At 35.9% G+C, this 23409-nt stretch overlaps 1 protein-coding gene across 1 annotated transcript in view; it reads right to left on the bottom strand.

Moving 5' to 3' along the window:
• The window catches only part of LOC148758334 (histone deacetylase 9-like), a 178204-nt gene that overhangs the window by 117850 nt on the left and 36945 nt on the right, over window positions 1-23409 (bottom strand). The window contains exon 4 of the mRNA XM_088797712.1: window positions 16372-16490. Within this exon, the coding sequence (XP_088653838.1) occupies window positions 16372-16490 (119 nt within the window). The remainder of the gene's footprint in view (window positions 1-16371; window positions 16491-23409) is intronic.

Genomic DNA, 23409 nt, shown 5'->3' on the forward strand with positions numbered 1-23409 from the left:
TTAATACCCAGCTTCAGAAGAAAGGCCCAGTATGAGAAGCATTATTTAAAAAAAAACAAAAAAAAAAACATTGGGCAAAAACATAAGCTCCTCAAACTCCACAGTAATTATCCTTAGAATATAAATCTTATCTCTCTACCAAGAAAGAAGTTGCATCAGTCTTACATGAAGAAGAGTTAATAGCATTGTATGTCTCAAACAAAATCAAATATGCTTTCCCAAGCTCACTGAATTTGTTTCTGTGTCATCAATCTCCTTTTCCTGCTCTGCATTGCCCTTTTACTTGTCTTTTAATAAAGCATTATGAGAGAACAGGTACACAAGGGACCAGGTTCACCTCTTTCTGTCTTCACAGGGCAGGGCCCACTTCCATCATGGCGCAGAGCTTTATGCTCACAATGCACAAAATAACCTTCTGGGAAAGAAGGAAAAAGAGTGGAAATAACAGAAAGGGAGAGACGCAGCTATTTCAGACAATGGAGTAACCTTACTAAACCCAGGTTCCAATAGTAATGCAAGTCTTAAATGTGTCCTGATCCTTGCCTCTCTTGGTTTTCAAGGTCAATTTCTGATATACCCATAGGCAGAAAAATACATTTTTACCAGCTCTGAAGCTAGACCACCTGTAGATTTCAGCTGTAGCTCTTTCTTAAATGGGGCCATTTCTTATCATTTTTATGTTCTCGTTTCTCCATCTGTAAAATGGGGACCATACCAATATTACTTTATCTTAGAGTGTTGTTATAAATATTAAAACTGTAAATGTAATGTGCTTACTATAGATTATAAGCACTTACTAAATGCTTGTAGCTCTTGCTATTTTAGATAGAGACTTTTAAACCACTCTAGCAGTTGGTCCAAATACTTCATTTTACAGACGAGGACTGGAGACATCAATTTGTAAACAGATATTTAGCGTGTGAAGCAGGATTGGAACAAACGTCTCCTTCCTCCTAGTTAGTGTACTTTCCAATACACCACTCTAATACTCAACATGTCCCCCCTTATTCCTTTCCATTCTTTTCTCTATTCCTTTGTGGAAGTGAAAGGAATAATCACATCTAGGAGACCTGGAGGGGGAAACTGTGGCTTTGGTTTCAAGTACGAAGTTACTTAACATTCTGCTCTTCAAGTTTTTTCTTCTGCGATGTGGGAGTCATCAAACATATCAGCCGGAAGTGTTCTCCTCCCAGCCACCAGAGGGAACAGATGCATTCCTGCCAAGTTGTTATAACACCAACGCCTGTCCTGTGTGAACGGTGGCTCTGGGGCTGCCCCTAGATAGATAGCTGAGGCCAGTGTAGGAGTTTTTGGTTTCTAGATGATAAAACTTCTAAACCTTTGGGTGATTTATTCTATTGGGAGCAAGAGTCGATTACAATGGACTTTCCTCTTGCCAAATACCTGAGCCCCACCTCTGGAGACAGTTGTGCAATGAGCTACATCCTGCAGCAGGCACACTGGAAAGAAGCCGGACTCTCCCACAACTGTGGGCTATTACTTTGGCCTGGCACTTACTAGTTATTAAGTCTGGTACTCAGTGATTTACTCTTAAAGTGCCTGCAGTGGTGTCTTTTCCTAATTGCTGATCTCATTTTGCACCCTAGTGCCAAATAGTCCCCCTGAGACGACTGAGTAAAACAACAGGAAAAGTTCCAATAACTATCATGATCCTTAATAAAATGCAGCTCTTAAAGTAGACAACCTTCCTGGAACCACCCCAAGCAGCCTGACACCCCTGTTTTCTTTAGGCATTTCATGTGCCTGTCAGTTCCTGAAATTAGCTACATTTAATAAATGATTCCCTCTGCTGGCTACTTGGACTATAAAGCAAGTTAGGAACTCTGATGTGTGCTTTATTTAGATAATTACCCTAAAACAGGAAGGAAATATTGTGCATAAGGATAGTGCTGTGGGAAGAAATCTTTGACTAGAAATAACATCTGAGAAAACTGTTTATACTAGATCCAAAAAACTGCAAATAAGTGAACAGAGCTGGCAACTCTTTTGAATTTGAGATAAGCGATTCTAAATGAGATGACTAAATTTTATACAGTGCACAAATGTGTTGTGCACCTCAGAAGAAGGCAGGGTTCTTTGGAAAAGACAATAACTCTGGGGAGAAACAGAAGGCAGCAGGAAAAGAGGAAGACCAAATACAAGATGTATTGAGTCTGTAAAAGAAGCCATCGGCTTGAGTCTGCAGGAGCTGGGGACACTGTGCACATCATTCACTCACAGGGTCCCCAGGAGTTGGAGCTGACTCAATGGCATGTAACACACACACACAAATATGTGCTAAGAAACCCAGATCAGACAGACTTGCCAAAAGATCCTATACTGTTAAAGTAAGGGTCAGCCAAGTAGATTAAATCCTGAGTACATTACCTTGGCCTAATTGCCTGGTCTCTCTGGTCTTACCTTTGTTTTTTCATCAATAGCTTCACCTATCCTTTTATCTTTCTAATTTCTGTCTTATTTTAAATTTTGTATTATAGTACTATCAGACTCATTCCCATAAATTGTTCAAAAATAAACATTATCTCATATTTTATACTACAGTAAATTTCCTTACTTTAGAGTTTCTAAAAAAATGTGCTTTTGAAAAGGCAATCAGTAACAATGGATGTGTTATAACCCCAATCACCAATAGAAATGTTCCCTCAGGTTTATTTTTTGTGTTTTTATCTTAAGCAACATGAGCAGTCTTTTTTTTTTCGTATATGAAAAACTTTTGGATGTTTATGGAAATGCTCACTAAGTGAACAATTTTGCTATTTGTCCCAAATATCATTAGATATACTATTATGTGATTAGCCTGCATATGAGCTTGGCTAGCTACACAGACTCCCTGTTAAGTAGAAGTCTAGGAGATTCAGTCCAGCGACATAAGTGATTTCCTGAAATCTATGGATTCCTGCATTTTGTTAACAGTGCGTATTATTACAGTTTTCATCTGTAAATTACTTTGCAGCATTTAAAAGCCAGATAGCTATGTTATTATCGAGACACAGATCTAGAGGTGTTCAACTCCAACAAGGGTAACATGTTACGCCTACATTAAGCTTGTTATAATCCAGAGCACTTTTGAGGCACATGGAAAATTTAAGGCTATCTAATATCAGCTAACATTTGTTGAGTGCTTACCAAATGTCACTCTTTACGTTGAAAAATGGGCTGTATTATTTAATCTTCACAAACCTATGAAACAGACAGTCCTATGTGCATTTGAGGAAATTGAGTGCCACTACGGTAAAGTAAGTTACCCAAGGTCACACACACACACAAAGTGGCAGAGCCAAACGCTGATCCTAGAAAATTACATTCCACAGCCTGCTTTTTGGAACTACTACCTAATATTGCCTGGCCGGCTGGATATTGTTTTTCTTTTCTTTTCTTTTTTTTTTCCATAGCAACAAACATAATACAACATAGATACTTATGAAAGTATCTTGAACATACACCCATGCACCAAACTGTTCAAATAAAAGGAAAACTAGATTGACATTATAGAACTTAAATACATTCTAAATTAGCTCACTTGACTTTTTTTTTTTTTAAAGAGAATAATCATTCAATAAATGAAATTCAATAAATATCTTTCTGAGCCTGTACAATGAGTGAGATGATGTTTTAGCTCCTGGGGATGTCATGTTAACTCCAACAGCCCCAAATAGCTCAGTTTTAGCAAAGAGAAATTAGGATAAGGGATGGAGGCTGACTGAGGGTGGGAGGTGGGCACAGTGGTCAAGGAAGCTCTCTTTGGGAAGGTGATCTCTAGGCTGAGATGACAGCCGGAGAACACTGTCGGAGAACAGAAGGATATTCCTTCTGTCGGGCAGAGAGTGCCAGACAGAAGGAATATCCTGTGCGAAGACCCAGACGGGGGTATGGCCTGTAGACAGATTTGCAAGGCAATAGAATAATGAACAAAGGGGAGGACCAAGGAGGATAAGGGTGAAGTGGAGAGAGGAGAGACGTCGTGTGTGGTAAGGACAATCGTATTGTAGTTTCAAGAAGAGAATATTAAGCATAGGGGTGATCTGCTATAGACAGTTATTTGGTAAAACAATTTCTGAAATACGTAGTTTCCCCAATTTACAGACAAATTCTACCAAGTCAGAGAAAAGAGGAAAACAGCAGGGAATAAAGATCCTATCTATAGATGACGTTGTTATATATGACTACACATAAGTCATTCCTGCAAAAATTGTGGACATTAGAAAAATATGCAGTAATCAAAGCAGAGATTTACAAACTGCACTTTCATAACCCTAGGCATTTGTTTCACTTCCTTCATTAAAATAAATATTCTTTTATGCAGGTGTCTCATTTAGATTGAAAAATTCCACACTAAAAATTTGAAGAAATGATAGGAGGAGATAAATAGAGTTTACAGTCTGGTTAGATCCATACAATTTCTTATGCAACAGGCTGGTATTGACACTCGGTGACAGGATGAGGTGGGACATGGGATGAGGAAATTTCGCTACGATAAGTACTACATTTCAAAAAAAAATCGGAAGAAAATTATAGATCTGTGTCTTGTCACTTTTCAGATTGTTTGACTGAAAATGCCTCACATTCTGAGATCAAGAGAAAGCTCATTTCTACAGAGTTCTTTCTACCGAGGGATCCGGTACAGTTCAATGTACTCTATCAAGTGACAGTAAGGTTACTTGGCTGAAGAGAGAACAGAAAGTTCTTGGAGGTGACTCTTAGTCTGGAACTAACTGAGAAATATTGGTAAAAAAAAAAAAGCGAATTATCTATAACTCCCTGGAATCATAACACCTGGTGGTAAGACAATCACTGCAATTCCTGGTAACTTATCTTTGACCATGAACCCCAGCATCATCTGGGGCAAACCAGGAGGTTCTGTTGAGAAGGAGGGAGGGAGGGGAAGAGATATGTGAGATTCAAACCATCTCCCTATAAAAACAGCAACAAAAACGACCTCACAGACACAGGGAACAGATTAGTGGTTGCTAGAGGCAAGGGTAGGTGTAGGTGAAATGGGTAAAGGTGTTCAAAGGTACAAACTTCCAGTTATAACATAAGTCCTGGGCATGTAGTGTACACTATGGTGACTATAGTTAATAATACTGTATTGCACGTTTGAAAGTTGCTGAGAGAGTTGATCTTAAAAGTTCTCATTATAAGAAATACCATTTGTAACTACGTATGGTGAAGCCTGATAACTACTTACTGTGGTAATCAGTTCACAATATATACAAATATTGAATCGTTAGGTTGTACATCTGAAACTAATATGTTATATACCTCAACTACATCGCAACAAAAATATTTCAGATGTTTAAAAATATCTTTATTTCAATATGCTAAACATTTCAAAATAACCAAATATTTTAGCATGTTTGTCATATAAGATTGCAAAAGTATTTTGACATGTGAATTCTGAGCCCAGTTTATGAGTATGAAAGCAATAGCATCCCTCACTTTAATGGGTAAAATATCATTGACAGCTTATTGTATCTAGAGTTTCACATATTGAAAAATGTTTTTCAAGCCCATTACTGCGTTTGATTCTCACAATAGCCCTCTATTTAGCCAAAAAAGATATATTTATATTATTTCTTTTTAAGAAGAACATTAAGACACAGAAAAGTGAGTTAACAACCAATTAGACCCCAACTGCAGATCAACTCACTTCAAATCCTGTGTATTTTTTCTCTGAAACTAGCCCAGTTGTTCTCAAAGTTTGGTCCCTAAACAGGGAGTATAGCATCACCTGGGAACTTGGAAATGGAAATGACAGGCCCCACTCCAGATCTAAGGAGTCAGAAATTCTGGGAGCATGGCCCAGTAAGCCTAACAAGACTTTAGGTAAGGCTGATGCCTGTTTGGAAACCACTGTATCAGACCCTAATGATTCTCCAGCCATGACAGTAGGAAAACTTCCTGGAAGTGGCAAGTACACACTCATTCTCCAGAATTTCCTTGATAACTTCATCAGTCACACATATGCTAGTAGATGAATCTCAGTCATAGAGCTGCGGCCCATATGCTTACGCTACCGGTTAAATTATTTCACCATTTCTTCTTTGTATTGATTTGATTGGTAATGTGAATTGGAAATCAATTATGTTAGCTAGAGGGATCCATCACAATAAAGGGTCAGAACCTATGGTGATGGATATTTCAGGCCAAGTAAGGATAATTTTTGGCTGAACTAAAAGCAAAGTTACATTAAGAGAATCCACTATTTTAAAATTTCCCCTTGATAGTGTTTTCTTTTGTCTGTTTTATATTGTTATTTTAATTTTTACTTTCTTGGTATTCTATCAAATCATTGGAAGCCTGGAGAGGAAATGTAAAATGCATATCTAAGCTATCTCTGTAGTTATGGCCTTTGGGATTTTTAAAACAGTATTTCCAAAAGTAAAATGCTATATTTTACTGAATCTAAGATGTCATCAAAATAATTGTGACCATTTTTAAAAAATATACCACTATGAAAATAAAAAGAACACTGCTAATCGAACAATGAAATGCCATGAAATGTAAGAGGCATCCCAATTCAGACTTGTTAAAATATGGAAAAGTACATCTTAATATCAATGAAATGCAGGACACATTTTACTGTACAGTTGCAGCTGGCATCGTCCCTCAAGGCAAACTCTGCTTATGTGTTTTCTGTTCAAAAGCAATGCTGATCTGGCCCCAGTTATGGTCCAGTTATAGTAATTTTGCTCTTCAAAGTTAAGTAGTAGTCATCCTAGCCTAGGGATTCTTTCATGACATCAGTAACTAAGCACGGCAGATGGAAAATATTCTTCTACAATTTGGTATCTGAGTTGTCATGTGGTGTAAGGAAACAGGCAATTGAGCAAGAAAATGAAGGCAGGGGAACAGTAAAACATGGAGCACGCATTGAATAAATCTTGGCTATCATTTCAAAATAAAACTCACTCTCAAATCTAAGCTTTGATTTTTTTTTTATATACTGACACTCTTCTTTCTTAATTAGCTGTGTTGCCTCTTTATGTTGGCTCTTACATAAGGAAACTATGTTTCATAAGTCATTTATGAATATAAATGTCCTGCAAATCCACTTTCTCGTCTTTGCAGGGGGCTGCGCACCTGATGATGAGAGCAACAAAGAGACTGGTGTGTGTGAATTTTGAGCAAAAGACTCAGTATCTGTCTGGTTCTTCTGCAGAATGTTCCATGAAAATAGCAAATGGGATCTGCAAACGGGTAAGTGCCCATATATTTGAAAAGCTCTGCTTACTGTTTTTGACTTAGAGAATTTTATTCAGATGAGAAATGCATTGTTGGGGAAATTTCCTTATTTTCTGCATTTTCACAATTCAGGATACACTTCTACAGTAACAAAAAATTCTACTTGTTTATTTGGGATATTTGTAATAACCTGTTGAGCCAAATGGAAACTCTGTTAAGCTGGAAGTTAAAAGACGTGAGAACAAGTTGTGGTTTTGTTACTGTTCAGCTCTGTGATTTTTGATCAAGTCATTTAATTTTTCTATCACTTTTTAAAATTTGGGAATTGTAAATGACTGCTAACTCCTCTTTAGTGATTTTAGGGTAATAAGGCTATCCAAGAAAATAATAATAAAAACATACAGAAAAAGGGTGCTTTGTATGTATTATCTCATTTAATCATAAAAACAAAATGAGTTGATGCTGAAAAGTACTGAGTATAATGCCTAGCACAAAGTAAACACTCAATGATTGCCAGCAGGTATTATTATTATATCATCAATTACAACAACTCTGTCAGGATGAAATTAATGTTCCCTTCCCAGTCAAGAAAACAATCTTCAAGAGGTTGAGTGGCATTCCTGTGGTCACTCTAAGGGCCCATGCCAGGCTTGTGACTTGTCTAATAGATGACCAGCCTGTGCTTTCATCTTCAGGGCTTTAGTGTTCTCAGGGTCACTGACAGGACAGCCAATCAAATTGGCTTTGAGTAGAAAATCATTTTTTTCAATTTCACTTTAATTTGCAAATAGTGCTCGAAAACACCTTAAAATAATTTTTTATCTGTCACATGCCTTCTATCTCATTTTTCCCTTAAAGTTTGGATTAGACTTGAAGAATATTAGTACACAACAAAATCCTTTGCCAATTTGAACTAGAAAGGAAGGGGTGTGATATATGAAGTATAAAATGGTAAAGAGAAGAGGAAAGATTAGTTGCGTGGGTGGACGTGTTTGTGAGAGACAAGGGATATGGACTGTGGTGTGAGGAATCGTTAAGGAAGGTAGAAGGCATTCTTTCCTTCTTTAGCAGCCTCCCTCCATGTTTTTAAGCGCTATATCACTGAAAAAGAAACAGAAGTCTAACCTGACTACGATAGTCAATGTAAGGTAATACCAGGCAAGACAAACTTATGAAAAGATGTTCACTTCAATATTGATTATAATAGTGAAAACCTGGAAACAACTGAAAAGTACATTAATAGGAGGACAGAACAAATACAAACAATCAAAAACTCATACACACAGACAACAATCTAGTGGATACCAAAGGGTAAGGGGAGGAGTTAGAAGAGGGTAAAGAAGGTCAAATATATGGTGGTAGAAGAAGAACTGATTCTGGGTGGTGAACACACAATGTGATATATAGATGATGTAATACAGAAATGTACGCCTGAAACCAATGTAATTTTACTAACCATTGTCACCCTAAAAAATTTAACTTAAAAAAGATTAAAAAATATATATATATATGTATATATATATGTATATTATATATATAATAGTATAGATCTGTAATGGGCTAATATATAGAAATTAAAAGAACATGTAAATGTTTGTGAGTATATATCAAAACAAAGATATTAAAAGCAAAACAAGCAAGTTCCATAAACTATAGGTACAGAATAATTTAATACCTTTTGCTCTATATGGTAAATTTAAAACCACACTCACTGGAATAATGTTGTGGGGTGTGTGTGTGTATGTACTGGAAAAAAACACAAACTAAGAGGGGAAGAGGAATAGGACTTAGGGGCAGTGATTAAAGGGGAATCCACATTCATCTGCAGTTTTTATTCCTTTTATAAACAGAAGGCTTGGAGCAAATATAATACAAATATTTAACTGTTGTCAATTCTAAATGGTGGAAATAATGAAGTTTGTTATATACTTCTTTGTATTGTTCTTCATATTTTAAATCATCCAAAAATTTTTTAAACATTTAATGGGTGCATGGTTTTAAACAAAATTTCTGAATTCCCAGATTGCACTAGTTTATTCTCTCTAAAAGGACGACATATCAATAAACAAATCCTTGATGCGAAAGCTTAGCAATTGTTTACAATGTCTGTGTGACTTCCAGTGATAAGACATGAAGATCAGCTTGCACTGTAAGACATATCTGAAGTTTGTTTTACAGATAAGAAATCTTTGGAAAAACTGAAGATTCAGTTTTTGTTTTTTTAGTGTTTGCTTCAAAGATCAACAACATATAACAGAATGACTATGCCAGGCAAAATGTGAGAAGCAAATTAGCAAATAGACACAGACGAAAAAACTCTATCTCAAAGTAAAGACTGAGTGTGTGTGTGTGTGTGTGTGCGCGTGCGCGTGCACACATATATGTGTATGCTTGAAGTGAAGCCTAAGCACCTCTTCTCAGAATGCTTTAAATGCATAAAGTACACAGATAACACAGGAAATTACTATATTGAAAAGAGCTACCAAAATACAGGGGAAAGCCATGGGATAACACATGTAATTCTGTATTAATGCATCAAATAACTAACTGAGCAGCAGGTCTGGTACACACCATCATTTCAAAGTAATGAAGAGAGTAAATGATCATAGGAAATATCTAAAGTAAAATGATACGAAAATAGCTATCATTTCCATTGGTGACAAGGTCACCTGTTTTACTCATATTACTATGGTTTGTTGCCTTCATTTATAATGAGAGGAAATACATGCCTAAATGAATACACCTAATAAGGGAGCAACATTACTAAAAATAATAATGTAACTTTTTCCATTCAAGCTCATGAGCCCCATGAATTCTATCCATGTACTCCTGGGATGTCTGTGAACCCAAATTGAAGAACTTCTGAGATAGAAATATGCCCAGCATTTATTCATCTACCTCCACTTCCAAACTGCTTCTTAAATCTGCTGCAAGTTGGAAAATTAACAAGGTAATCAACTACGCTAGTTATATATAAAGAATTAAATATAACCTCATTTGGGCAAGAAGCTGGGTCTATACATTTATAAACGCACTTCCTACATCTATTTTTGCATTTCAGAAGTTTTTCTGTTTGTTTCCTGATTCTTAACTGTGCTTCAGATGGTTCAACTGCTAAAAGCATCACTGGATAACTTACTCTGCATCAGCATATTAATAATGACAAGTACAAGCGCACATCAATATACCAAGGTAAACTGCACAGCTTTTAGGCAGATAGGGCCTCAGGTATCCTCATTACAAAGTAAGAATGCTTTATTTTCTTTTAAAAGCATTGTCATTTATTCCAATTGCTCTGAGACTTATTACAATGATGGAATGCAAATGGATATGGAAATGTAAGATGTAGGCATTTCACTTACCAACCTGATTTTTAATTGAATGGATATACACTAACTACTAGAATTCTGCATAGCATCCTACGACTTCTAGACATTTCCTTCCATTTTGTTCAAATAAGTGTCTAAAAATATCTTCCAACAAGTTGCAACCATGTGTTATATATTTTGTGTTCAAATACACCATATAAATGCCCAGACTTTTGTTGACTGTTTCGATGTTGAAATGATATCAACAACAAACTTCAAAACTACTAACTCATAATTCTAAATCATTTTTTCCTTATGCTGTAGGTATAATTATTATCCCTCTACTCTCCCAATTCTTTTTGCTGATTAAGAAACTAACTTGATTACAAAATTAGTGAGAAACAAAGTTGAGATTTAAACATAGATCTCTGACACCAAAACTCTTCTGTACTTTCCTTTAATTTTTTTATATGCTTATTTCCAGGTGATTATTTAAAGGATTCACTCTACCACTATCCTGCTTTTCTGAGCAGGGATGAAATGAGTTATCTCACCATCTAGATTCTAGTAGGTGTCAATAGTTGGGACTCAATGCTTTTGCCCAAGGCCCAGGGTTACAAGGTAACCATGACTGCTCCCATTTAATATGTACATTCTTTTCAATACTATTTATATTAAAGGGAAATATTGAACAAGTGACCATTGTCAGAAACACAGGTTTGTGTTCATTAAAATATTAAAGGAGCTATGAATATGTGGTCTAAGACCTGGAAAGAAGTGGCAGTGATGGGGAAAGCAATAACTAAAAATCATGAAATCATAATTCATGTAGCATCAAATATATTGGAAGAAAGCATCTGACTTACTTAAAAGAGTTCATTTTAGCTTTACCAATGAAAGAAAAAACAAAAACCTGTTAATTAGACCGGTCCAACTTCTGAGGACACAACACAGAAGTATGCTAAGAGAGGTTAATCTGATGGCAGCTGCATGGTGCACACTTCGAATAATCAATCCTGCATGAGTTTCCCAATTTCCACCCTAATCTATAAGAACTGAAGCAGTTCAAGTTTAAGGTTGATCCTTCAGGAAGTGGCATTTAGTAGGTGTCTTCCAGATACTCCTTTTCTCCACACCTATTTACTGTGGCCTGAAATTCTATTATGAGAAAGCAGTGCATTGATTCCACTATTACAAATTAATAATAAAAGACGCAACTGCCGAACAGAACTATCACTTTAGCTGCAATACTTTTAAAAAAAGTATCATCAGGTAATAAATGAAACACGCAAGTGAATGTGATCAAGTTTGTTATAGGTTTTGAAAATGGAGAAAAAATCAGAGACACTGGACAGTTGTGGACATTTTAAGGTAGCGGCAGCGGTAGAATCATCCATGAGGGAAGAACAAGAAAAATAGGAGTAGACTTCACCAAAATGCATTTAGTGCTGGCTCAGTCTCTCTTCAACTCTGTGTACAAATAAAACGTGTACGCAGAGGATATTTTGAGCAGCACACCCTCATATACACACGGGGAATGGTGTAGACCAACATAGCCTCATTGGTTTAACAAAGTTTATTTCTTGGCACTTATTTATTGACTGGTTTAGCACTTAACTTCTTAGAAACTTATTTTTGGAGGACTGACTAATCAAGGAATGTTTGTACTTCCCTAGGAATAACTCACAGCTAAGTATGAATTCCTTTATACAGGTATCTGCCCCCACAACAGTGCTCTTTCCCTGCCAGACACAGTCACAGGGGGAAAGAAGGAAGGAGACGATCACTAAAAAGGATAAAGGATAAGATGGTAATTAAGGAGAAGACAGTAAGATTCTAAGATAATGTTATTTGATATTTCACCCAACTATTAGCCATCCTTTACTTGTCAAAATATCACTTGTGCGTTTGCTGAGCGAAATGGTTTCTATCTCAAGTAAAACTACTCCATGTTTATTAAAGGAATATACTTATTTTTATCAGACGTGGCTACCACCTTACAATAACTTTTGAAATTTTTCAAAGAAAAGGAAAATTTTAATGCACGTGCTAAAAGCAATTTACACATATGAATTCACTGCCTGAAGCCAATGAAAGTAGATAATATATAAATGTGTTGAAGAAAAAAGTATTTTTTGTTGTAAGGTGAATTTGAACTAAAGAACCTTTATTATTTTTGATGACGACACTGTAAAGGCTGGGGGTGCTGCAAAATGGTGGATTGATTTTATTCAATTTTATTGTTTGAGCATGGCACTTAGTTGTCACACCAATCTTGCAAAACTGTAACCTGAAGGCAATTAGATCTAAATGAGAGTATTTTAAAAGATAAACTGATAACTTCAAGGTAAAGTTTGAGGTAGGGTTTAGGGCAGGATATAAAGATATTTATTCCTTTCAGTTTGGGCCTAAATCCTGGTGGCTAATTGAAAGAACAGAACAGATTTTAAATAATTTAAATAATTTATTTAAAAATTTATCACAAACAAATCTGAATATTTTTGTTGTAGTCTCACAGCAAAGAACAATTAATATGTAAAGAAATGAGAGAAGAAAGAAAAAAAATAGTACTAGCCAAGAATCAACTTTAATTTTAAATCACCTTTGTGTGTGTGTGTGTGTGTGTGTGTGTGTGTGTGTGTGTGTGTGTATTTATTATGTCCGTCACAGACTCCACCTATAGGGGCTTTCACTGGCCCAGGACCCAGTTACCATGTCCGTACCACCCTGTGTGTACTTCTTCTACTGTGCTTGTCACTTTGTAAGTGGAATTCTGTTTGTATGACAGTTTTCCTCCCCAGATTTTAGGCTCCTGGGAGACAGCCCCTGTCTTGTTTATTGTGGCAATAAATAGTTCTTGATGAATAAATAAGTCTTCTCTAAAGTTTGCACAACTAAACACTGGTCAAGCCTTCACTTTCCAGCCCTTCTCATTTACTTCATATTGTGTGAGAATTTCAAAGGCATTGCCTTCAGGTGCGGTCTCTCCCCCAGGTAAAACTCCTGTTCCCTCCTTTTGAAATACCTCTATATTTGTACTGAGACTTTTGTCACTGTGTCAACGAATTCTTCAAAAAAAAAAAAAATCAGGTAGCTAATTAGATATTTAAAAACAAATGAAACCACTAGTTGTTTTGACTTTACCCTTTCTTTTCTGAAGTATCAAACAAAATTATTTTAAGATTCATTCAATGTGCTAAGACAACAAAATTTTAGCATCTCTGACATGATGGTAATCCTCAAAACCACTCTCTACAATCTTTGAAAATTCTACTTGGGGTAGGGGTGAGTTTTGCCAGAATGGGAAAACATTAGGAGAGGAATTTGTGTCTGTAATTTCCACCTCCTTTCTACGTTAGGTTTCAGCCCATTGCTAGCCTCATTTCGGGACTCCCCTCAAATGCAGGATGACTTTTGGCAGGGGACAGAGAAGGATCCATATTAATTGTCTGCCCAGAAATTTCAGACCAAAGCAATATAAATGCATCTGCCAGGTGGTTAGAAAGAGAACAAAGAGACCCACGGGTGAGCGATTTGGGGAATAACTATACAGCTATCCAGTAATCCTAACCACTACCCAGTTAATGTGGCAGCATCTCTAGAAAATGTACCTAGAAAACTCAGGTCTGCATGAGTTGATTTATACAGTTGCCCTGATGTGAGGCTCTGTTGTTTTTCATTTAACTATCATGGGATTAGTCAGTGTCTGTCACAGATTGTGCTTGTAAAATTAAGGGTCTTAGACACCAAAATGGCCTCTTTACTATGCATCCAAGTTCTCTATTCTCATGCATTTTATGAAACGTTTTTCTCTTTAGTGGAAAAAATCCAGTAAAAGTCTTACGCAATTTTATCTAACTACAAATTCAGGATAAGCACTTTGGTTTTAACCCCAATGAGTTCAGATGGTAAAATAAATTAGTTCTCTCATCTGTAAAATATGTGAACTGTTTTAGATAGCCTCTACTACAATCTCTTTGGGTTCTAAGATTTCCTCTCATCATTGTATATCTTTGCCTTATTAACTGCAAGTACTCAAGGAAAGGCCAGTTATTAAATCACTTAAATTTTATATCTGTCTGTTTTTCTTGGTAAACAAATCACCTAGTAGAAAAGACATACAAGGGAAGAAATAGATAAGGAGGGGTAGGAGGGTGGAAAGATTATAGACAAACTTATCCTGGCATAGAAAACAATGAAGAATATCCCCAAAATGGATAAACACAACATAATAAAGGTCTTGGTGCATACTACTAAAGCTAACAAGAGGTAGAAACCACGTTTCTCATGTCTACGACCAAAAGAAACCATGCTGCTATTACTTGCTATTCTACCTTCCAAGACATTTGCCATTTGAACTTGACTTGGCAAAAAAATGAACAAACAAACAAGTAAACACGAAGATTAATTCCTTCCAGCTAATTCTGAGAAGTGGACTTGTTGTCCCCTTGGCAGGGAGAAAGATCCAAATATAGAAATGCTTCCTCCCTGAGGGAGATACTTGGATTTCATAGCAAGGTACACCTTTTCTAGATTTCCATCTTTGTTCCATGTATCTTCTACTGTTTGGGTTTACCTCAATTTGCAAGCAGTTTTTTTTCCCTTTCTTTATTTAGACTAAACTATTCACCAGTGTTGACTCAAATGAGGTTTATCGCTAGTGGAAAGACTGACTTCCATTTGAATGGCATTCTATGAAGAAAGAAAAAGGGTCAGAAAGATATTTGATATGACCAAACACCTTTCTGTTCAATTTTACCAAAATTGTGAATTATTATGTTTTGTCTGTGTTTGTGGAGTTGTTTCTTCCAATATGTTTTCAATAGACAACAAGACACTAAGAACCCTGGGTAAATAAGAGATGTTAAAAATAGCTACTACCTAACAATGTTACTGGAACAATTAGAGTGCAGAAAACTCTCTTACATGAGATGCCAAATAAAAACAAAGGTTGGCATGATGCTGGTTCTTTGGTTCTTTTCAAATTAATAAAACACACTTGATCCAAATTCATGTTGTTTAAAACTATTTGGGTTGTTTTTGATTTGTTTGTTTTCAAATCCTCTCCCTCCCACCCACTAAAACACACAATAGTGCATCTTATTCTTTGTGCAATTTTTTTTCCTTCTTCTTTTTATAGCTATCCAGAGCGCCAACAAACAGTTGTATGTGTGGATATACAGATGCCTAGTTTTCAAACTCAGAGAATGCGGAAATTCTTCTTAAAGAAAGCCTCTTTCCATGAGATTGCATTAGGTCACATCATTCAAATGCAATATAACACAAAATCCATTTGTTCATTTGGTGTCTAGTTGCTAAGGAACAGAGCCGAGAAGTTAATCTTTGCAACACAACGGAAAATCCCAAGCGTAGTCCAGAGGTACGTACAGAGCCTATGCACATGGTGAACCCCACTTTGCATTCAAATCAAAGAGCATAGCATGACTGGAAAACAGCTATTTTTACTGCATGTATCACGGAATAAAACCAGTGACTTGTATTCTCCTTGTAAAAAGCCCAGTAGCTTTTCTAGACTCATGACCTTTCAACGTCATTCAACGTATTTTAAATAGAAGCCCTATCACGTCTGCCTTTAAAGAGCAAAACGGGAGTGCTGAAAAACATAAAGGTTCTGAAATGTCCCAACGAGTCCACCAAAGGGGACAAATGAACTTCGTTTTACTTAAAGGCCAATTTCTACGACGAGCTGAATCTGACAGAGCAGGAAACACCATCCGAATCATTTTCAAAAGTCTCACCTAAGTTGACTAGACCCAAGTGAAAGGTGCTATTTTAAAGACCTAAAAGATGTCATTATTGTCATAGCATTTCAGAAAGCCCTGAAGGGTGTACTTACAGTTTGCTGTCACTTTGTATCCCCCCAGAGGAGGGGCATGGCCTTCTAACGCGTCAAATCCAGCGGAAACTAGGACCACGTCTGGATCAAACTCTTGGGCCACAGGCGTCACCACAGTCCTGCACAGTAAAAAAGGCAACCGGTTACACAGGGGAACGGCAAATACCATTAAAAATTGTGCAGGGAAAACCACTTGGCACAACCTCAAGAACTTCTCAAGAATAAAGAGAAGGGGAAAAGAAAACACTATTTATATGGATCAAAAACTTATCATTTCCTTAATACTGAATCACTATTATTTTAGCGTCCCAATTCAGGCTTTTTTTCTTTCTTTTGTTTTTTTTCCTCTCTCCAAATTAGAAAAGAAAAATGCTTTGCAGGTACATTCTTAAGCCCATCATTTTACATGCACATCTGTGGCTGTTTTATCCCACTGCCTATAAAAAAACTGCTTCTTCCAAGGGAGTGACTAATGTTTTACAGAGGAAAATTGAAGCTTTAGTGAAAACCCTGCTTGCTCTAGTTAGTGAGAACTTGGTGTAAATTTGAACCAGAAATTTCTTTTGGGAAAAAGTTGCTTTTCCAACATAAAAAACACACACACATTTTTAAATATTTGTTGTGGTAGGGGGTGATTCTTACAAAGGAAAAACATGAATTTCTTTTAATAGACTCCAGACTATAATGTTAAGTGAGTCCAAGGTCAGCGCCACCAGGAATGTGGCAGTCTCATCCATGACAGCAACCCCTGCTGGCCCCACTCAGACACTTCAGCACTTACCTCTTCAGCCTTCTCAGGCCTCCCTAATCCCTTTCTCCTCCAGGCTGGATTTGAGAGAGAGTGACTCACAGATGCTACTGGGCTTTATAAAATTAACATGTTTGTTGAATGTAGGCTTCAAGACCAGTGTGCCATCATTAAAATTCAAATTTTCAAAGACAATTGAATGAAATAGCAAAACTACACAATACAGGAAATTTAAAAAGTAGTAAGGTCTCTATTGTATGCTTGGAAGAAAGAATTAAACCAAATATTAAAATAGTTATTCTTGAGTAGTGTGACACAATTGAGTTTTTAAAATTGTTTTATATTTGAAAATTTCCCACAATATTAGTTTTATAGTTAAAATTTTTTTGCATGTAAACAACAAGTTGATGTGACAAAATAAAAACTACTCATTGGAAACTTACCTAAAGAGAGACATAAATAAAGGAAATGTTTTTCATAACTCTACTACTGTCATAAAAGTATGAAAGTTGTATCCTTCAAACTCATAAATGTACATGAAAGTGATTTCCAAGGAAGTCCTTCCAACAATTGGAAAGCCACTTACATCTGAATTGGCCCGTCAGTGAAACTAAATGAAAACCTGATTTTGTTTCCAATGTACAATTTCATTATTTTGTTTTTCAATAAAATTAAAAATCTTCTAATACAGCTACATTATCAGGAGCAGTCTTGACAATTCTTTTCCTTTCTAATAATACCAACCCCTACATTACAAATTTCATTAAAGTGTCACATATTATCAATTAACTACTTTTCATATGAGTGAAATAGCCATGTGATGTATGATGTTGGGATACTAGATACCGGAATAAGTTGTCTCAAAAGAATCAGAGAGGTTTATCAAGATACTCTATCTATTTAGTTTGATTAATCCTATGCATTCCCTTAGAAAAAATATGTAGGCAGATGGTTGAACAAGGTTGTATATCCAATCATGGTAATCAATTTTCCATTTCTTTTCCCTCTTTGTGGAAGGTTTCTCCCTCTCTCTTTTTCTCCCCAATCAATCTATGCTCAGAAGACTGATGAAAGGGTAAACATCCTCCAAGGTACAGCTCACTATCTCTATAAAGGCTTCTCCTTACCTATGGATAGTAAATATATGTGTGTATATTTTTGAAGGACAAAGATAGGAGATAAGGATTGCCAATATAATTTTAATGAAAAACAGACATTATCTACAGAGGGGATAGCTAAAACATACAAGTCAGTGTCTACAGAGACAATGCCACAGAAAGCAAGCTGACATTTCTCTCTCTTTCTGGAGAAACAAACTGACTAAAACCAAATACCTAGAGAGAAAGACACTTGTGAATCACCCAGACCAACGGTCAAGTTTTCCCCTCAGTCTTCCTATAGTAAATGCACCAGTCAAAAAGCCACACTCTGGCATACAGGTCTCCCACTTATCTTTTCAGTGCCTGTTTCTCAAACATGATGGACTGTTTGAAGAAAGCTTCTAGTGTGAAAGACAACAAAACCAACATACAAACAAATAAAAGAAAGGGAACTCAGAAAACCTGAGAAAAGGCAGTGAAGAGACTATAATTATAAAAATTAGGATTATGCTCAAAGATGTAAAATAATATACTTGGTCCTCTGTATCTACAGATTCTGTATCTGTGGATTCAACAGATTGAAAATATTTTTTTTAAATGTTATGTTATTGCTGCCATATACTGTGTAGTTAGGCCTACAATGGTTATATGGTACTGAACATGTACAGAATTTTTTCCTTGTCATTATTCCACAAAGAATACAGTATAACAACTATTTACATTGCATTTACATTGTATTAGGTATTATAAATAATCTAGACATGATTCAAAGTATACGGGATGATATACATAGGTTATATGCAAATACTATGACATTTTATATAAGGGACTTGAGCGTCCATGGATTTTTGTATCTACAGTGGTCTTGGAACCAATCCCCAACATGTACCAAGGGAAGACTACACATCTATGAAATGAAAAGAGGGTGTTATTAAAATAAAGAAGAAACAGCAAGCAACATTATTATAGACTCTTTAGAAGATAAAGTTGACAGATTCTCTCAGAAAGTACAACACAAAACAGAGACATGGAAAAATGTCAGGAATAGATCAGAAAGTTAAAGGACCCATTTAGGAGATCAACATACGAAATAAGTCTAAAGGAAATTAAAACAAAAATTTAGAATCTAATATCCATCTAAAGTGCAAATAAAAACGGAGAACAGAATAATAGTTTCAGGCATTCAAAATGTCAAAAAACAATTTGGGTTAGTATCTCCTACTAATATTTTCACAGGCAGGTAATAGATGATATAATTCATTAAAATGAAGGTATCAACTAAGAAAGAGAATGAGACACAAACCATTCCTCCCATGAAAACAGTACTATAAATGTCCATTTTGGACAACATTTAAAAAATGTACTCTAACTTTCTAACAAAATACTAGAAATTTGGTCTGCAATTGGAAATTCGATATGGAATGGAGCTGGTTTTCATTCCAATGAAATTATTGTCTTAATAAAGACATCTTAAGCACTTACAGGGGAAATATATCTGCTTATGCCACGTTATCTCCAGATATACAGATTGCATTAGTTTATGTTTGAAGCAAATACCACATTTGCTATGTAGGTCATTCCTGAATCCAAAAATATATGGGTTTCACAAAGGCTTCCAAAATCTTCCATCTTGCAGGGCTAATTCTATACACAGTGGTACCTCGGTTTTTGAACATAATCCGTTCCGGAAGATCGTTCGATTTCTGAAACGTTCGAAAACTGAGGCACGGTTTCCCCATAGAAAGTAATGCAAAATGGATTAACCCAGTCCAGACCTTTAAAATCAACCCCTAAAACTGCAAACTTAGTATGAATTTTACTATCTAATGATACCATAGATCCACAAAATTTATGGCGTCTGTAAACCGAAATGTTCATCAACGGAGACGTTCAAAAACCGAGGTATCACTGCATTTGAATGCACTCCAAAAAATTAGAAAAAAGATGGAAAATTGGAAAAAAATACATATCACTTGATAAACTCCTTTCACCTAAAGATATACATGGTTACAACTGTCTGAATGGTATTTATTTGTTCAATAAATTAGTGATGCCTGGTTATAAGAGTTGTATGATGCTATGCTACAATATATGTTGTGTACGGAAGAATACGGCAACCAATGTTTAGCAGTGGTGATATTGGTAAGGTTCATTCATTCATTTCAGCAAATATACACTGAGTGCCTACTATGCTGCAAACACTGTTTTGACTTAAAGATGTGCTAAATTTTGAACTGAATCTCATTTATTTTCCTATTGTTGACAAACTCTCGTGCTCAGTACTCTGATAAACCGATGAAACTAAGACTCCACAGATCTCCTTAGGATGGCGATTATTTTAGCAATGTACATGAAAGTGTTTGCACTGTTGTAATGATGTCAGTCTAGATTGATTTTTATTCAAAAAATCTATTTTGTCTGAAAAAATGAAAAACACATTTGAGAGTATTAAACAATGGAATTTTTCTTAAATAGAAGAAATCATCAAAGGCATTCATTTAAATTTTATTTGAAGAATTGGGTTTTCTGGCTAAAGACAGCAAACAAAACATGTGCTTGCCCCTCATCTTTCCTAATATCCCACTGAAAGGAAAGTATAGGAATATAACTATGAACTCATAGTCTTAAATATAGATCAGGTAAACAGACACAGAAACAACTTTAGATGTGCGTATGCATAGGTTAGTATGTATTTCCTAAAAGCAATGACAGCTCAATACCAAAGAGCACAATTAGTGTCCAGATCTTATTTTCTAAAATCAATCTCTAATAAGAAGATCCAGGAATCCTTGAGAAGTGGTCGATTCCAGGACTACATCAGGGAAAATACAAGGTATTTCTGGAACATCTTGTGGTGACAGAAAACAATGAAATGCTCAAAAAGGGATGGGGACATGTCAGTAGGGAATAGGAACCCAATATGAAAGAGTTCCCAATGCCCAAAGCTAGAACAATTTGAGGAACAAAATAAATACTGACAGTACAAGATTATAATCCGAAGAGCCAAATAAGTATCCATGAGTCCACGCAGAGAATAGAAAGTAACAGAATAAACAGACAAAAGAAGAAATAGCGCTGTCTTACAAAAAATTTCAGCTAATAATGATAGAAGAATGGGAGGAAATTGAAAAATCACCATTTGAACAAGACAGATATAACTTATGCAGGCAAGAGCCATGGAGGGATGCTGAAATTAGTGGTCAAACGTTTGACAACAAACATGACATTTACATAATCCTCAAGTATTTTCTCTAAGATATTATAAAGGAAAAAATGGAAATATTACAATGAAGACACCTGCAGGTACCACCTTAATGAAGTGATCAGGTTAACATCTCTAGCGATAATACATATCAATAGCCATACTCGCTGGTAATGATACACTGCGAAATGGAGATCAGTTCTACAGTATTCTTGCTAAAAATATATAATCTCAAATCTGATGAGGAAACACCAGACGAACCTAAATTGAGGGACAGTTGATAAAATAACTGACCCCTACACTTTGAAAGTCATGTCCAGGAAAGACTAAGGAATTACTACAGGTTGGAGGAGACTGAGTGGATATGACAGCTACATACAGTGTGAGATTCTAGATGAGATCCTGGAACAGGAAAAGGCATTAGTGGGAAACTGCAGTCCCACATAAAATCCGTAGTTTAGCTAACAATATTAAACAAATATTAATTTCTTAATTTTGATAACTGTGCTATGGTTAAGTTTTTAACATTAGGGGAAGCTGGGTGTAGGGCATATAGGAACTCTGTGCTGTTCTTACAAGTTTTCTGTAAATCTAATAGTATTCCAAAATAAAATGTTATCAAGTTATCAGAATATAAAAGAAAAATAAATGTAGAACAATAAAAGAGGATCAGAGAGTTGTCAACAAGCAGTGATTTTTTTTAAAAAAAATAAATTTGCAGGAGGGAAAATTGTTTAAGAGGGAAATTGACCGGGTACATACTGAAAAAATGAAACCAAAAAGAAAGCTACTACCTGGAAATGCTCTGATGGGACCACAGAAATTAAAAAAAATGTTACTTGGTTAAGAAGGCAAAGACTACATCCCAGCACGTTATTTACCTTTCCTTCATGCCAGGAACCAGTGTACAATGCCGGGCAGAGCATTCAGATAACTATCTCGTAAGAAAAGGATGTGTCTGGAGAAAGCCAAGGCTTCTACTGTGGGTATTGTTGCCCCCAAATACAGTCTTCCTTATTTTGTCATCTAGGGAGATTCAGAGAACATGAGCCATCTTCTGGAATGCTCACCCCAAAGTGGGATTTGGGGTCCACACACTCTATCCCACACTCGCTGACACAGAGCTCCTGACTGACCCATTTACACAAACACAGGGAAAATCAACACCAGTTATTACTTTCATAAACAGGAATGGCAAAGCAGGAATTTCCTAGCATTACAAGGAGACCCAGTAGGATGAAGAAAAAGAAAAGATCAAAATAAAAATAAATTTAAACAGCTCTCTGGACAAAACAGAGATACTTCAGGCAACAGAAAGAGTAATCTCAAAGAACTTCAAGAAAATATTTCATTTTTAAAACACAGACATGCTGTTATGAAAAAGAACAAAGAACAAGGGAAACACTTAAATATAAAAATTACAATTGCATAAAATAATAGACTGAAGAAATAAAATGGAAGTAGTCCTTCATAAAAGGAAGCAAAGAGATAAAATATATAAGTGGGAAAATATGGGACATAAAGGATCAATGCAGAAGTCCTATATTTGAATAACTGGGTACTGAGATTGCTGAGAAAGGGGGAAATTTTTCAACTAATAACAGAAGATAATTTTTAGGAACTGAAAAATGATTCAAGTCTATAGATTTGATTAGTCCAACCAGTGTAAAGGTCTATGTATAAAAACATACACACACTTAGCATTATTCTCATGATATTTCAAATCCCCAGAGATCCTTCAAAAAGAGAAAAAGGCTCTATATCTCTGAGTCTATTTCTGTTTTGTTTGTTCGTTTATTCTGTTCTTTAGATTCCACATGTAAGTGAGATCATATGGTATTTGCCTTTGCTAGAGGAGAGGGGGTGGGGAAGGTAAAAGTATTAGAAAGTATAAATTTGTAGCCACAGTATAGCCACAGGGATATGAAATACAGTTTGGAGAATATAATCAATAATGTTGTAAAGATTTTGTAGGGGGTCAGATGGGC

The sequence above is a fragment of the Rhinolophus sinicus genome, chromosome 4, assembly GCF_057876585.1.
Source record: "Rhinolophus sinicus isolate RSI-liver-muscle chromosome 4, RSI-T2T, whole genome shotgun sequence".
NCBI classification, from domain to species: Eukaryota; Metazoa; Chordata; class Mammalia; order Chiroptera; family Rhinolophidae; genus Rhinolophus; species Rhinolophus sinicus.